Below are 16,531 nucleotides of genomic sequence, written 5' to 3' on the forward strand. Positions count from 1 at the left end.
TAATTTGGGGACAGTTTTGGAAATTTACATATGAGTGAGACAGAGACACGCAACCGTGAAAACGGTAACACTAAGTTTCATAGCACTAGCAGGAGGAGCGTCGGTGTTTTTTTTTTTTAATAAATCCGTTTCATTTTCTCAACTTACTACCGTATTTACTGCGGTTAAAAACATTAATTAACTAAACTTTTAATCAATCGAATTCGTTTTGATTTTTAGATAATATATAAAATTATTAATTTTTAAAATTTAATTTAAATTAAATTAAAAAAAATTATCATGTTGATTAAATTAATTATTTTTAATTAATTATTTATTTTTATATATTATTTTAATATAATTTTTAATATATTTAAATAAATTTAAATACAAAATATTTATTTTATTTTATAAAAATTTAAAAAATATATATAAATTAATAAAAATATATAATTTTATTTGATTCAATTTTTTTATTATTTATTATTTAATTTTAAATTTATCTAAATTTAATATATATTTAATATCAATATTTAGTTTAAATTAAATAAAAAAACGATTTGAATTAAATTAAACATTATACTTTTAAATAAAATTTTTTTCTCACCCTTACTTTACATCAATGTTATATTCATGTGTTCGAAATTTTTTGTCAGATTTTTTTTCAGAAAATAACTACTATCATTACTTTAGAAAAAGAAAAAGGTCATTTTTTTTTTGTATGAATAATGATGTGAAGCATGATTCATGATTTTGATCTGCTATTTTCATTTGGCCAAAAAATAGAAAAAAAAAGGAAAAAAGAGTCGGCAAAGCCAAGATTGGTGCTAAACCACCCGTCTCTCTTCCGATTTCCTCGCATTACGTGCCCTTTCTAACAAAATTTAACTTTCCCCATTTCTCTCAATCGATCTGATCGCTTCTTCTCTCAGGTTTTTACAACCCTTTCCTTTTTCTTTTTTAATTTCACCTGCCATTTCACATGATTTCGTTTTCAGAGCATTGATTCGTGCTTTGCTCTTTTCCCGAGACGATAACCCCTCTTTTCCCAATTTTTTGTTAAATTGCGAATTAGGGTTTTCAGGGCTGTGTTGATAATTAAATGCTATAAGTATTATCATAGACATAGCCATCATTCGAAGTTTTATTTATTTTTTGTTTTGTCAGGTCGTGTTTCTAGTTTTGGCATTTTATTGAATAGAGGAGATCTGTGGGAGCTGAGTTGAGTTGTTTTATCAGAGATCTGTCAACGTTCCCATTCAATTCGTCGACAGAGCTCTTTCGCTTTTTTCTTTTTTTCTTATTGATTTCGTGACACTTTTGATTTTCTGTGGGGCCTGTTTTGAATCTGCTGTCTCTGATTGTATTGACGATTTGCGTAGGCCTTGTTGCTGGCCTCTTTGTCTTCTCTTCATTTGTTTTTTGAGCTGCATTGTGTTTGTCTGGATTGAAGAAGAAGCAAGATTATATGTAGTTAGCGAAGGGGGCAAAATGGGGATTTTGGGATTTATTTTTGGTATGAATTCACCGGCGACGGGAACGTAAGAACAAGGCAGAGTTTGTTGCCCGATAGGATTCTCCAATGGGGACGGTGACATTGGAGAATTTATATTATTTTTGATTTCTGACCACCCTTTACTGCCTTCATCTGAGTCTTCCTCTGTGGTGGTGCATTGCCGTGGTACTTCTGCTCGCAACTTGCCCTCCTTTCGCTGTCTTGCCGCAATGTGTCTTTTTCTTCTTCCATGTACGATGAGACCCAGACCAATTTTCTTGAGTTAAAAGGCTAACAGGAAGAGGATCAGGAAGAAACTGCTGTCTCTGCTGGAACTACACCACGTTCTCCTTTGAAACCTCTTTATCTCTTTTGCACATTCCCTTTCTGTTATTACCTCAAGACAGTTGTATTCTGCTGACTCTCGTTCCTCTCAGCAGTTCTCATTGGAATGCCCCACGAAGGATCAGGGACACTGGGTATCGTGGGGTTCCATGGAGCTGCATAATAACAGTAACACTTGTACAAGTTTTGATATTTCCATGGGTTCATCTGTGGTGCAAGATAAGTTGAGTAAGTCCCGGAGGTTTCGCAACAAAAGCGTGGATTTTGATGATAATCTGTTATGTGCAGAAAATCCAAGGCTGATCTACATTAATGATCCGAGGAGAACAAATGACAAGTACGAGTTCAGTGGGAATGAGATTCGGACAAGCAAGTATACACTTATCACGTTCTTGCCCAAGAATCTTTTCATTCAGTTTCATCGAGTGGCCTATTTGTATTTCCTGGCTATTGCTGCTCTTAATCAACTTCCACCTCTAGCAGTCTTTGGGAGAACTGTGTCCCTTTTCCCACTCTTGTTTGTGCTTTGTGTCACGGCAATTAAAGATGGTTATGAGGATTGGCGAAGACACAGGTCAGACCGGAATGAGAACAACCGAGAGGCACTAGTTCTCCAGTTGGGGGAATTCCAAATGAAGAAATGGAAAAAGATAAGAGCAGGAGAGGTTGTCAAGATCCACGCTGATGAGACAATTCCTTGCGACATGGTTTTGTTAGGGACAAGTGACCCTAGTGGACTTGCCTACATCCAGACCATGAATTTGGATGGTGAATCGAACCTGAAGACAAGATATGCTAGGCAGGAAACAGCTTCTTTGGTATTTGAAGGTTGTAATGTATCGGGGCTGATCAGATGTGAGCAGCCAAATAGGAATATTTATGAGTTCACAGCCAATATGGAGTTTAATGGACAAAAATTCCCCCTCAGCCAATCAAACATTGTTTTACGTGGTTGTCAGCTGAAGAACACGGTTTGGATAATAGGCGTGGTGGTTTATGCTGGGCAGGAAACAAAAGCAATGCTAAACAGTGCAGTTTCCCCTTCAAAGCGAAGCAAATTGGAAAGTTACATGAACAGGGAAACATTCTGGTTGTCCATTTTCCTTCTTGTTATGTGTTCTGTTGTTGGCCTTGGGATGGGCCTTTGGCTTAATCGTCACGAGGAAGAGCTTGATACCTTACCTTATTACAGAAAAAGATACATAACAAAAGGAAAGGAGAATGGTAAAACATACAGATATTATGGGATCCCTATGGAAACTTTTTTCTCCTTTTTAAGTTCTATTATTGTCTTTCAGATAATGATACCAATCTCTCTTTATATTACAATGGAGTTGGTTCGCTTGGGACAGTCTTATTTCATGATTGAAGATAAGCACATGTATTGCAGCTCCTCTGGCTCAAGGTTTCAGTGCCGCTCATTGAATATAAATGAGGACTTGGGTCAAGTACGATATGTCTTTTCGGACAAAACAGGGACACTTACTGAAAACAAAATGGAATTTCGAAAAGCAAGTGTCTGTGGGAAAGATTATGGAAGCTCCAATCTTACAGATGACTCACAACAGGACAATAACATCAGAGGTGTGACATAATAATCCCTCTTCCATTTGATAATGTCCTTACTACATGCTACAATTTAGTAATTTAGAGTGCTGGTTGGTTCTTTTTAGCTCTCCTTTGTGTTTTCCTTTTTTTTTTGTTGTTTTTGTAATTATTGCAAATTTCAGTTTCTTTATGTGCAGGACTGAATCTTCTCTTTTTTTTGGATAAATTTAAAATTCATTTAGTTATTCCTGCTTGGTTTGATTGTTGACTTGATAACTTAAATGGACTTATCAATAAAATCTTTCTCACAACTTTCTGTTGAACTCTTGATTTGGTAGACTACTTAGATTTATTTTTGGTCTCTTTTTTTTTTTTCCTCTCTTTATCCTTCAGGTGGCAGGACGATTCTTAAATGTTATGAAATGACCGGTTAGGTTGTTAGAAAGGTATGACTTTGTCTTTGATAGGGTTGACTGGCATGTCTGCTGTTTGTACCGGTCTCCTATTCATAGATAATGGAGCTCAGTATCTATGAAAATTTCCCTTTTTATGCTTTATCCTGTGATGCTGTATCTTACATTGTTGAGAAGCTAGTTGATTCCATGTATATGGTTTGATGATCTTCTTTTGAATGATGATCTTGTGATCAGAGAAAATTAATCAGTAACTTATTTCTGCGGTATTAATTCCTCCTTTTTATATGATCGTTGTAGCTGCTGCTGTTCTTAGAAGCAGATGGAAGCTTAAGTCTGAAATTTCTGTTGATTCTAAACTTATGGATTTGTTGCATAAAGACTTGGCTGGAGATGAAAGAATTGCTGCACATGAGTTTTTCCTCACCCTGGCTGCATGTAATACTGTGATCCCTATTGTTTCCCAGGATACTTCTTCTGGTCATGGAAGAAGTGAATCATGGGGAGAGGTGGAAGCTATTGATTATCAGGGTGAGTCTCCTGATGAGCAAGCACTAGTTTCTGCAGCCTCTGCTTATGGGTACACTCTCTATGAGCGAACATCAGGTCATATTGTGATTGATATCAATGGCAATAAACAAAGGTATGTACTTTTTTGTAGTTACTTCTTTTCTTCCTTCTGTCTCCATGCAGCTATTAGATCATTTTCTATTGATCCTGCACTAGTAATTTTTCAAGGCCCAAGTGTCAAGTAGTACACCTTTATTTTTCTATATGCAATTTGTTGTGTTCAAATGGAACTTTCATGTTGCAGGTTGGATGTTTTGGGGTTGCATGAGTTTGACAGTGTGCGCAAGAGAATGTCAGTTGTTATAAGATTTCCAAACAACACTGTCAAGGTGTTAGTGAAAGGTGCTGATACCACAATGTTCAGCGTTTTAGCAAGAGACACTGAGAGGGATGATCAGATGAGACGAGCAACTCAGAGTCATTTGAATGAATACTCATTGGAAGGCCTCCGCACTCTTGTAGTTGCTGCAAGGGATCTTACAGATGCAGAACTTGAGCAGTGGCAATGCAGATATGAAGATGCAAGCACTTCTTTAATTGACAGAGCTGCAAAACTACGTCAAACAGCAGCTCTAGTGGAATGCAACTTAAATTTACTTGGTGCTACTGCAATCGAGGATAAGCTACAAGATGGTGTACCGGAAGCCATTGAGGCTCTTCGGCAAGCGGGAATAAAAGTTTGGGTTCTGACTGGAGATAAACAGGAGACAGCAATTTCTATTGGTCTATCTTGTAAACTTCTGACTTCAGATATGCAGCAAATAATCGTAAATGGCAATTCAGAGGAAGAATGTAGAAATCTTTTGGCTGATGCAAAGACTAGACATGGCGTGCAATCAGCAAACGGAAAAAAACAATACTTGAAGAGGAGAAAGAACTCAGAAAATGGTTATCCTGAGATACCTGATGATTCCAAATCTTCCAATGTGCTACAGTCACATGCTGGAAAGGAAGAACGTGATGTACGTGCACCCCTGGCACTTATAATTGATGGGAACAGTTTGGTCTATATTTTGGAAAAGGATTTAGAATCAGAGGTAAGACTAATTTTTATTCTCAAGTAAGATTAACTACTCATGGTGTCTGTAGCATATTGTTTGGAGATGGTTCAGCCTTTGAATCTATTTTGAACTGGCTTTAATATGTGGATTTACTCTCCTTTTTTCCTCAACAGCTTTTCGACATTGCAACTTCCTGCAGGGTAGTGCTATGTTGTCGTGTTGCACCTTTGCAGAAAGCTGGAATTGTTGATCTTATCAAGAGCCGCACCGATGACATGACACTAGCTATTGGTGATGGTGAGTCTTCTTTTTGATAATTCTCTTTGCAGTTGCAAGTGAAGTATGTGTTTAGATTTTGCTCTAGAGGCTTCACTAGCTTCTATAGTTCGCATGTTTTAAGCTTGCAGTGATAACTCTCTGGTAATGACATTTTGGTAGGGGCAAATGATGTTTCAATGATCCAAATGGCGGATGTTGGTGTTGGAATATGTGGTCAGGAAGGTAGGCAGGCTGTGATGGCATCAGATTTTGCTATGGGCCAGTTCCGTTTTCTGAAAAGATTGCTCTTGGTGCATGGTCATTGGAATTATCAGCGTGTTGGTTACTTGGTTCTTTACAACTTCTATCGCAATGCTGTTTTTGTGCTGATGCTATTCTGGTATGTACCATTTTTTTTTGTTGTGAATTTGAGTTTTTTGAATTTCCTGGGTTCAGTGTTTGAAAGAAAGAAAAAAAAAAATCCTAGGTGATTTCCCCACAGGTCACTGTATTGGTAGTGCTGACAATACTCCCATCTAGATAACAATTTTACCTCCATTTTTTTGTTGTTTCTTTATCTTTTTCCTTTTCCAGGGTCATTCCTCTTTATAATTCTCAGCAGCCTCTTCCTCTAGAATTTGCTACCTTTTTCCTTTTGTTCTCCCCTCAGTGCAGGGTGGCCAATTGGTGGCATTGCTTCAGCTAGCTGTGCCCCTTCAACATGTCTCAAACTCTCCTTTTCACTCTCTCCTGTTTGATCTGTCTCATGTGTCTAGTGTGACTTTTCATTTCCTTTATCTTCTCTCAAAAACACAAACATGATTAAAAAAAAAAGGGAGGTTAAAATCCCCCTTTATTCTCCATAGTCATCATCTCTGAGTGCCACTAAACTCAAATCCTGCAAATTAACCCAAAATCAAGAAAGAGAGGTAAACTGGTAGCAAGCAACAGGCAGTGAGTGTGTGGAAAAAGTAGAGGAGGAACGAGTTAAGATAGGAAACATGTGAAAGGCAAAAAAGAATAGAAAAAAAAAAAAGAGAAGAAAAAGTTGGGTTTAGTGTGCCCCCACTACAACTAGATTGCTTTTGTTTTATCCAAAATGATGTTGATGTAATATAAGATTGGCTGCCTAACAATAAACACAATTTCTTTACATCCTCAAAATCTAAACATAGTAACGTATAATTCAAGCTGTAGGTCTTTACATGGGCAAACGCATAGCAATACAGTATCTTGACTATCAAGAAATATTGAGTTGTTCTCTCTGTTTTCTGCAACTTGTATGTTAATGGATGTGGGTTTCACATTGCTTTCTTTTCTACGTTGTAGGTACATATTATGCACAGCCTTTTCAACGACTTCTGCATTAACAGATTGGAGTAGCGTATTTTATTCCGTTATATATACATCTGTCCCTACTATTGTTGTTGGCATTCTCGACAAGGACCTAAGTCATAGGACACTCCTAAAGTATCCAAAACTTTATGGTGCAGGGCATAGACATGAGGCTTATAATCTGCAACTCTTCTGGATTACAATGATTGACACACTATGGCAGAGCCTTGTCCTGTTCTATATACCTCTCTTCACATATAAGGAGAGCTCAATTGACATATGGAGTATGGGCAGCTTGTGGACTATAGCAGTTGTTATTCTTGTTAATATACACTTGGCAATGGACATTCGGCGTTGGGTATTCATTACACATGCTGCGGTATGGGGATCAATAATTATTACTTATGCCTGTATGGTGGTATTGGATTCTATACCAATCTTCCCTAATTACTGGTTAGTTTTGCCGCAGAGTGTGATTCTTGGTCTTTAAAAGTTTTATTGCATTGAGTTTATATTATTCTTACATTTGGCAGGACAATCTACCATCTGGCAAAGTCACCCACCTACTGGCTCACCATTTTGCTTATAACAATCGTTGCTTTACTTCCTCGCTTTCTTTTCAAAGTTGTACATCAGATTTTTTGGCCTACAGATATTCAAATAGCCAGAGAAGCAGAGATACTACGAAAAGTGCCTCCTAATTTGAGGTCAAAGCCAGATGAAGTTTCCAGTTAACATGGACATTCCACCCTATTTTGAGATGGTTCCCCAAGACTATCCATCATACGGATGTCCTGTGGCATGCAATTGTAAGTTATGGTAGTGCATGTTCCTATCTTTTTGTGTTAAGTTTCATACACCTGTTACTAATGACATCAGTCACTATTTATAATAGATGCATCCTCTGTGAATGTTTTCCCACAATTACTAACTTTTAACATTGAAATGGAAAAAAAATCTTGGTTGTGATATATAAATGATTTTGAAATCTTTAATAATTTTACTTAAAATAGGTTCAAGGGAATATTTCGTTGCTAGTTTAGATGTTACAAATAGTCTTTGTACATGGTCAAAGCTTGAGTGGTATGTTTGGGAAGCTTAAATTATAGATACTTGTGTGTAAATACTGCTTCATTCAAACTTGGAGGCAAGTGTTAGTGTTGTGCTCTGTCAATGCCTTACATTGTTTATATGAAAAAGATGCTGGAAATTCTACTTATGGAGCCTTTCAAGTATTTGACCTATTGTGCTTTACTTGCCATTTTGGGACTTTGTTTGCATTAAGTATAGATTAACACACTGTACTCGCTGTAGTACTTATATGAGCAAATAAAAGATGGATATTGCTTAGTAGAGTAACCATAATTGAGATTGAAGGGTGTCTATCTTGGACTGGTTGGCTACCTTTTGCCAAGCCTGAAATGGAGTTATTTCTAATATTATTAACATAGTGTTTCATATAATTAACTTTTGAAATTAATGTTCAATGCTTATTTATTGAGATAAATACTGGATAAGCCATCCGACGTCTTCTTTAATCTTTTCTTAATATGTTTGAGCTTTGAAGTCTGAATTTCAGGATCAAAGATAGTTTAGAACAAATACAAGTTCTGATAAAATCCATTAAAACAGCATTACTATATTTAGTCATCTTGTTGTTATGTGATTTTGATTCCTCTGATGAGTTGCAAATTTTGATTTTGCACAAGCTTTTGACACATGAGAGCACAGCAGCATAATCAGTTTCTTTTGGAAAGGGAAAGCCAGAGGTAGTGCAAGAGAAGGACTGGCCTGGTTTACACAGCGCGTCATTTGGATGATTCTAATGGTGGAAAGTTGCCCCGAAGAGGAATCTTTGAAAATTTGAGAAAAAGTGAAAATCAATACTAGTTTGGTGAGTAAAAAAAAAAAAAAACTCCATCCAGAGTTTGTTATGGCGTTAACTATCAGCAGTCAGCAGAAAATGAATCAATTAAAAGGAAAAATATTGGAAAACTGTATATTATTATTGTTATATATATATAATAGCTGTGTATTTTTTGGCAAATAGAATGAGGTGTTGGGAACAAATACATTTTTTACATGATCCTCTTCGCTAATAATCTTTTACAAGTCCCTTTAACATGAAGCCTAACTCAAGGTTAAGAAGGGCTTCAACCTGATGCATGTTACCTCGGCCGGGCAGCCATGTTAGCACAGTATGAAGCAGATGCTCGCAATGAGGAGTGGGTGTTAATTTTTGTTTTGATCATTTATTTTTTTGGTCCAAGTTTCTGCTCCTTCCTTAATCACATAAGGCGAGAAGCTGTTGGATTTGTCGTAATGGCTATCACAAACAAAACAACGAGTGTGTCAATTATGATCTTACTAATTGGTAGCGCAACTCCAATCTGTCTCTGAATTCCTTAATAAATAAAATTGTACGGCAAACATTTCAAATCTTACGTTTCTACGTCGGTAGTCCCACTGTCTCTCTTACATCCATCCCCACATTTTGTTTTTTTGTTGAAGATGAAGTGAACCATCCATTCATTCATTCATGGTATTTAATTCACTCAACTGCCAACTAATCTCCATGGTTGAATAATGATGATGAGGTTCTAATTCAAGGGCGATGATGAGGCCTCATCGCACAGTATCACTCCTCGCTGCATCTTTATCCACAATGAACTTAGTACATTACTAAACTAAACATTTTATTTTTGGGTGATTTTAAACAACCCAGCTGTTGTCGTCTTTCTCGCACCCAAATAGCCCCCCGAAACCGTCTCTAATTTCCCTCCTTCACCGCAAAAATCCATCTCTATTACCACTCTCATAGGGCTATTATTGTCTTTTCATTTAAAGTTCTACCAGTTAAACTGAAATACTTAAAAATATGATCAATATAATAATGATCAATTTGTAATTTTTATATTATGAAAAGCCAGTTGGCACTGCTGCTGACGATATAGGCATGACATATAATTTCTGACCTCACTACACTATCGTTATAGGCTCCAACCGCTCTCTCACGCGCCTTAGGTAGATTCTTTGAAATACAAAGTTAACGACCGTCACATTGCCCATACAATCCGTAAGGACTGTAACTAAAGTGGCCTTAACAACTTAAAATCGGACAAGTTTCCGTCCATAGTTAAGCGATTGGTCAACCGCGCGTGGGCATCGGTAGTACTTAAAAGTCCTCAACTCGTGGAATTTTCCACGTTTCCTACCTTCTCTCTTCCTTGCATTTGCGCTGTGCTATGCTTTTTATTCTTTTTCGATATAAAGGTTTCTGTCTCCTCCTTTATTTAGGTTAACATTATCTCAAATTAACCACGCGCAAAAAAAAAAAAAGAATCGGGTTGGTTGGAGAACATGTCGTCGGGTAACAAGAAAGCAATTGAAGAACTTGCTCGGGGCAAGGAATTGGCAATTCAGCTGCGAGATCTGCTTGATAAGTCTTTGGGAGATGAGGGTTTGGTGGGGAGTGAAGATCTAGTAATGAAAATCTTGAAGTCTTTTGCTAATACGCTTTCCATATTAAGAAACAGCGGTGGCGACTTTGATGATGAAGTTTCCCAGAATCCCAGGAACAGCAACATGGGTTGGGATGGTCGGAAATCCGAGGATTCAGGTGAGAGTATTAAGAGTTCAAAACAAAAGGATCGAAGAGGATGTTATAAAAGAAGGTAATTAATCATTAATCCCTATTTTCTACATTATTTTTCCTTTTTTTTTTTTTAAGAAATTATACACATCTAGGGTAAACTTTTTTTTTCCTAATGTTTACATTTGTTTGCTTTAAAAAAAGTAGAGACATTCTCATTGCCTTTGGATAAGAATTCACCCTCGTCTTCTTTCTCGTTTCTTTACAAAACAGCTTATGGTTTCGCTAGCGTTTTTGGAAAATTTTGCTGCTAAAATATTTTGTTAAATATCTTTTTTTTTTTTTTTTGTGTGTTTTTTCTTAACTCCTTTTCTTAATACAAAATCTAAAAAAAATCTTAATTATTTAAATCCAAGAAAAAATTATATAAATTATTTTGCCTTTTTTTACTCTTTTTTTTTTTTAATTTATTCTTGATTATTTTTAATTGATCTTAATGTGATTTTTTTTTTATAGATCTTTAATCTCAATTATAATAAAAAAATGGAGTTTTCTTATCAATTTGACATCTTTACTTGTTTGTGTATAAAATTTTTTTAAAGTATAAATATATATATGTACTTTTCAGTGATAAAAATTAGATCTCTTGTAGTTCACTGTGTTTATATTTATCCATGTTTTAATTAAATTTATAATTATTAATTAAAAAAAAGTTAAAATTCTTTTTCTCGTCATTTTAAAAGCATGGGTGATTTACTAAGAGTTTCATGACAACGGCCTAGGAGCTGGCTAACTGTGAATTGGAATTTATTTATAATATAGGAAGTGTGCAGAGTCATGGATAAGAGACACCTCAACTCTGATTGATGATGGCCGTGCATGGAGAAAATATGGACAGAAAGTAATCCTCAATGCCAAGTATCCAAGGTATTTCAATTTCCCCCTCTCTTTTCTCAACAATAAATAAATCATCATCAAGAATATTTTGTTTTTTCAAACCTTTTTTGATAAGAAATTGATTAATTAAATACTGGGGAAACTTTAGAAATAGTACTTTCCTTTTTCTCTTATGAGTTGGATTTTATCCTCTTTTTTTCTTATGTTGGTTGGGACAAAGTTGCTATAAGCATGTTTTGTGCCATATATAACTATATTAATCTTATGTCATTTCATAAAATTGATTGAATTGAACAATTTTGTGTACATTAATCTTTATGCTAGCTTTTCTCATAATAAGAGAGATATATGTGTTTGTGTCCAGAAACTACTATAGGTGTACCCACAAGGTTGATCAAGGGTGCCAAGCAACCAAGCAAGTGCAGATGATTGAAGACAATCCTCCAAAGTATCGAACAACTTACAATGGTCATCACACTTGCAAAAATCTACTCAAGGGTTCTCAACTCATCCTGGATCCCACTTCCAATGACTCTTCCATGATCAGCTTTGCAAACAGCAATCTCACAAACAAACAAGAAAACTCCTTTTTCCCATCTTTCCCATCTGTAAAGCAGGAAAGCAAAGAGGATCATTTGCCAAGTGACATCACCTACAACCCTTCCTCATCATCCGAGTATCTTTTGTCACCTGAGCTAACGACGTTCGATTCATCAGCTCAAATGACAGTGTTGTCTGCTGATCAAGCGGATTTGATCTCTGGGGTGGTGGATTCTGTAGATTTAGAGGACTTGCTTGACTTTTAAGGCCAGAAGTAGCTAGCTAGCTAGAGAGTAACTAGTGATCATGAACTGATGATAGAATTCAGTTTCTTTGTAATCTAAATGTACAAGTATTGTGTTTTTAGCTTCTTAAGCTGCCAAGCGCAAACAGCTGTAAAATTAATTGCTGGCATGTTCTATTCAATATGTTTTACTCCATTAGCTTCATCACTTGCCAAAAACAAAACATGCACTTTTGTTATCATTTTATCAGTTTAATTTTTTTATTTGATTGGTTTTAGGAACGTTTTCGTGAACTTTGATCGGATAACTTCACTTAAATCTTGTCCATATATTTTCCTTAAGGGAAAGTGAATGTGAAACGTGTACTTGATAAGATAGAAAATATAAAGTGAAAAAAGAAAATTTAATCCATATATGATCTTCAAACAAATCATTACTTACGTTCACAGAGAACAAAATCTTTGAGGATGAAGTTCTTGAGAAAGTGACATGATTTAGGTTTGAACCAACTCGTTGGTTTGTGGTTTGCAGCTAACGACTAAAGACAGACACACATGCAGTTTTCACAATAATTTCACGAAAATAGCAAAAAAATCTAATTTGTTATCTGATAATATCCATTTGAGTTAACCATAACCAGACAAGGTTGAAAACTATTGAAATTGGGAAATTTTATTATTCCTTTCTTTTTCTTGAGCATGCTTACCTTCCTGTTTTAAAATCTCTTATCCTAAACAAATTTAACTTCGAAGGCTATTTCGTTTTCTATTTGATCAGCAACAACATTGAAATCTAGTGATGAAGCTGTTTCTTGCAACCAATCATAATCACAATTAGCTATAGTATGCCAGAATGGACCATCTTTTTCTATAAATCTATTATATATAGAATAATTTTATATTTCAGGCCATTAATCAACAAATGCCACCTAGAAAACGAGAGTCACGGACTTTAAAAAAATATGGGATGGAGCCCATTAGAGGGAAAAAAAGGGGAGGTGGTGTTCATTGAGAGTGACATATATAAATTAAACCAGACAATTAAAGAACTGCATCATCCATTGAGAAGATGAAAATAAATGATAAAGACATCAATCTTCAAATTGCAAATTCAAATTAACCAAAGTTTACCTTTCTCACCAAGTCATAAAGCTGTATATGAATGTGACATATATATATATATATATATATATTAATATCTATCGATATAAAACCCTAATTCTGGTTGTTGTAGTGGACCCCCATGGTTCAAGTATGTAACAAGTTTTGAGAAATTACTTTCCTATGAAATTATCTTCTGGAAGGACATACATGAAAATGATCATGTCACAATTTTTCATACTAATAGTAAACTATTAACAGTTTTAATTATAATTAAATTTGGATTTTATTAAACATTTTCCTCGATTATCACCATTAATTATTGATGGAAAAATGGAGATTTTGAAAATTTTAGATCCTAGGTTTGAGTGTTTGATTATTACTATATGTATTTATGTTGGTTTGTTAATTCATTTTTCGTTAGTTTTGTCTCATGTGTTAAAAAAATGAGGCAAATAACAAATTGCATTAATTCAGAATATGAATTATAATCTTTGAAAAAATTTGAACTAATCAAAATCCTCCAATTTTTTTTCTTAAAAATTTTGCCTTAACAGTCTAGACGATCTTGAACGAACCGTCTCAATCTCCTCTCGAAACTCAATTTTTTTCCTTAAATTCTTATGTTGAAACTTTGCAGACTTTGTTCTTCAAAATATTCTTCCCAGGGATTTTTGTATCGAAAGAGAGGAGACTTTGTTCTTCAAATTCTTTTTCCTTTCCAATTGTGTACGTAGATAACTTGAGAAGCACTGCAATTATAGTAATAAATGAGGAAGTATTATAAAAACTTAATATTTTTATTTTATTTCTAAATGTTTATAATTGAATTAAAACTAAATTTGATGGCTCACAAGTGAAATTTGATTGCCTAAATCAAGATTTTTTAAATTTTGATTTGCTTAAACCAGGTGTCTTTACATTGAATTTCCAAATGATAAAATTTTACCTCATCAATACTTAATTATTTGACAATTAATTTAATGATATATGGAAATTCATAAATTAATTGATTATATTCAAAGAAATTTGGACAGTCCATGGCGTGCTCGTTAATGCAAAGGCAAGAAAAAAAAAAAAAAAAAGAGTTGATTACATAGATATAGACACAAGAAAAATCCAAAGAATGGTGAAAATGAAGAGCAATTTCATGGACATAAGGCTTTGAAAGAGAAAAGATGACAATGAGGTTGCATAAATCGACCTTTCGCCATCAATTCTAATGAAAGCATCCTTGGAAAAATGTTGCAAAGTGTGAAAGAGAGACAACAATGTGATGTAATGCTTCAAAAAACTGATTCTGAATTCCACCCCACATGGGTTTGGTGGGTCTCCCTTCTTTATCATCTTGTTTATGAATCACTATTTTGTTTTCGAGTTGTAAGTTTATATGCATGTGGGGTGGGGATGACCTGCTTTTCCAAGATTCCATGCCAATGCCAAATATATTATTAGCTGGGATCCCCTAAATTCAAGACAAAACCCAGTCAAGGGACATCAACCAACTAATTTTTGTTTACTTATGTAATAATTTTAATTCATTTAAATCTAGATAGATTATGTTTAATACACAATATTATAATAAGATAAAATAAGATAATGTTATGAATATAATTAGATTATATAATGTTATTTTATTTTATATTTAATACGAAAAAAGATTAGAATATGATCATTTATTTATTAGTTAATATTATCTTTTTTTTAAAGTTTATATAATTTAAATTATTGATATAATTTTTAAAAGTATAATAAAACATATAAATTCAATTTCAGTTATTAAAAAATAATTATTTCTATTTTAAAAAAATTAAATTATTCACAGATTAATTAAAATCATAATTAAGATCACTCAAGACCCTAAAAATAATAAATTCCTTTTCATCTAAAGAAATATCAAAATTCTTTGTCTTGTACTCTTTCATATTAATTGCCACTCTATATATAATTTATCTCTTTCATTTTCAACATAAAAGGTCTGTGCAAGTTGCAAAATGAAAAATACAATTAACCCCTCCCCCACAAAAAAAAAAAAAAAAAAAGTGTCAGCATACAATTTATCTCTTTCTCTCTTTCCTTTTCACCACAACATAGGAATTAATGCAGATCTAGAAGCTGAACAAGATGCATTTAATCCAGAGTTCCTGCCAAAGTTGTTTTTCTTGAAAGGCAAAGGTTATTTTATTGAATAAAGAAGAAGAAAAAGAGCAGATATATATGGCAACAAAGGGAGCAAGCTGCTACGTAAAAACATGATACAAAAGTTATGATCTATTTTTGGTCATACATAAATCGCAAAATCTGCTTTAACCGACTATGATAATGTTTAAATTGTGTCTGTCTTTCTCCGATCTCTTCGAATGATGAATTGTGTTGTGAGTAAAGCCAAGGATCAAATTTCAAAGCAGAAATTTTTGTACTTGATTTAATGGTCAAAATGAAAGTTCTCCCACAGTGTCACTTACTCAAAGATTTGTTTTGTATTTGGCTCGTGTTTAAATCCATAACTACTTTTTTATTTTATTTTGTAATTTAATTATTAAATTAATAATTTTTTTATTTTCACCTGTTTTTCATCCTTCTAAGTTAGGGATATTAATAGGTAAGGTAAAGTATTTTCTTCTCCATCGTTATTTTCGAATTTTTATATTATATCTATTTTTGTATTTATATTTAACGAATATTTTAAATTTATTTTCATCTCCATCATTACAAGTATTTAACCAATATGGGTAATCCCCAAACCCATAGTTTTTGAAAAAAATAAAAATAAAAATTTATATTTTAAATTTTTTTTTTAGTTTTTATTTTATTTACTTAAATAATTTTTTTATAAATATATACTAATAAATATTTTTTCAGTAAAAATATATTAATTTTAATTAACCTAAAATAATAATTTATATTATTTAATAAAAAATTATTTATTAAATATATAAAAATATATATAAGGTATGAGTACGGAACGAATACTATCTTACTTATTTTCATTACCATACATAATAAAAATTTAAAATCATATTCATTTTTATTCTGATTCTCATACTTAAAATATAATACTCATTCTTATCTCTATTCAAATTAAAAATCGAATTTTTCATTAAATATGAATAAGATTAACATTTTTATTCTAAATTCTTACCAAATATTCTAATATCAAATAAACTTAAATTTAAATATTATGAATATAAAATTAAATTAGATTCGAAATGA

General features: G+C 33.5%; 2 protein-coding genes across 8 annotated transcripts; both read left to right on the forward strand.

The window, feature by feature from the left end:
- The first annotated feature begins 734 nt into the window (after nucleotides 1–734).
- On the forward strand, nucleotides 735–8,996 carry LOC111307557 (phospholipid-transporting ATPase 1-like). Of its 7 annotated transcripts, none has more exons than XM_089751676.1 (9): nucleotides 735–911; nucleotides 1,147–3,403; nucleotides 4,081–4,423; nucleotides 4,595–5,387; nucleotides 5,525–5,648; nucleotides 5,790–6,009; nucleotides 6,939–7,397; nucleotides 7,478–7,753; nucleotides 8,654–8,996. In XM_089751676.1, exons 2-8 carry the CDS (start codon nucleotides 1,969–1,971, stop codon nucleotides 7,677–7,679), a joined length of 3,576 nt encoding a protein of 1,191 aa, XP_089607802.1. In that variant the 5' UTR covers nucleotides 735–911; nucleotides 1,147–1,968; the 3' UTR covers nucleotides 7,680–7,753; nucleotides 8,654–8,996. The 7 variants fall into 7 exon arrangements, with proteins under 7 accessions (XP_089607802.1, XP_089607808.1, XP_089607803.1 ...); XM_089751682.1 differs by having other exon boundaries at nucleotides 7,103–7,397; XM_089751677.1 differs by having other exon boundaries at nucleotides 1,362–3,403.
- Nucleotides 8,997–9,008: 12 nt separating this feature from the next.
- On the forward strand, nucleotides 9,009–12,413 carry LOC111307193 (WRKY DNA-binding transcription factor 70-like). The gene is made up of 3 exons (XM_022905205.2): nucleotides 9,009–10,618; nucleotides 11,359–11,463; nucleotides 11,798–12,413. Exons 1-3 carry the CDS (start codon nucleotides 10,305–10,307, stop codon nucleotides 12,237–12,239), a joined length of 861 nt encoding a protein of 286 aa, XP_022760940.1. The 5' UTR covers nucleotides 9,009–10,304; the 3' UTR covers nucleotides 12,240–12,413.
- The last annotated feature ends 4,118 nt before the right edge of the window (nucleotides 12,414–16,531 follow it).

This window comes from Durio zibethinus, chromosome 22 (genome assembly GCF_047325235.1).
Source record: "Durio zibethinus cultivar Kanyao isolate XHJ-2024 chromosome 22, ASM4732523v1, whole genome shotgun sequence".
Classification (NCBI taxonomy): Eukaryota; Viridiplantae; Streptophyta; class Magnoliopsida; order Malvales; family Malvaceae; genus Durio; species Durio zibethinus.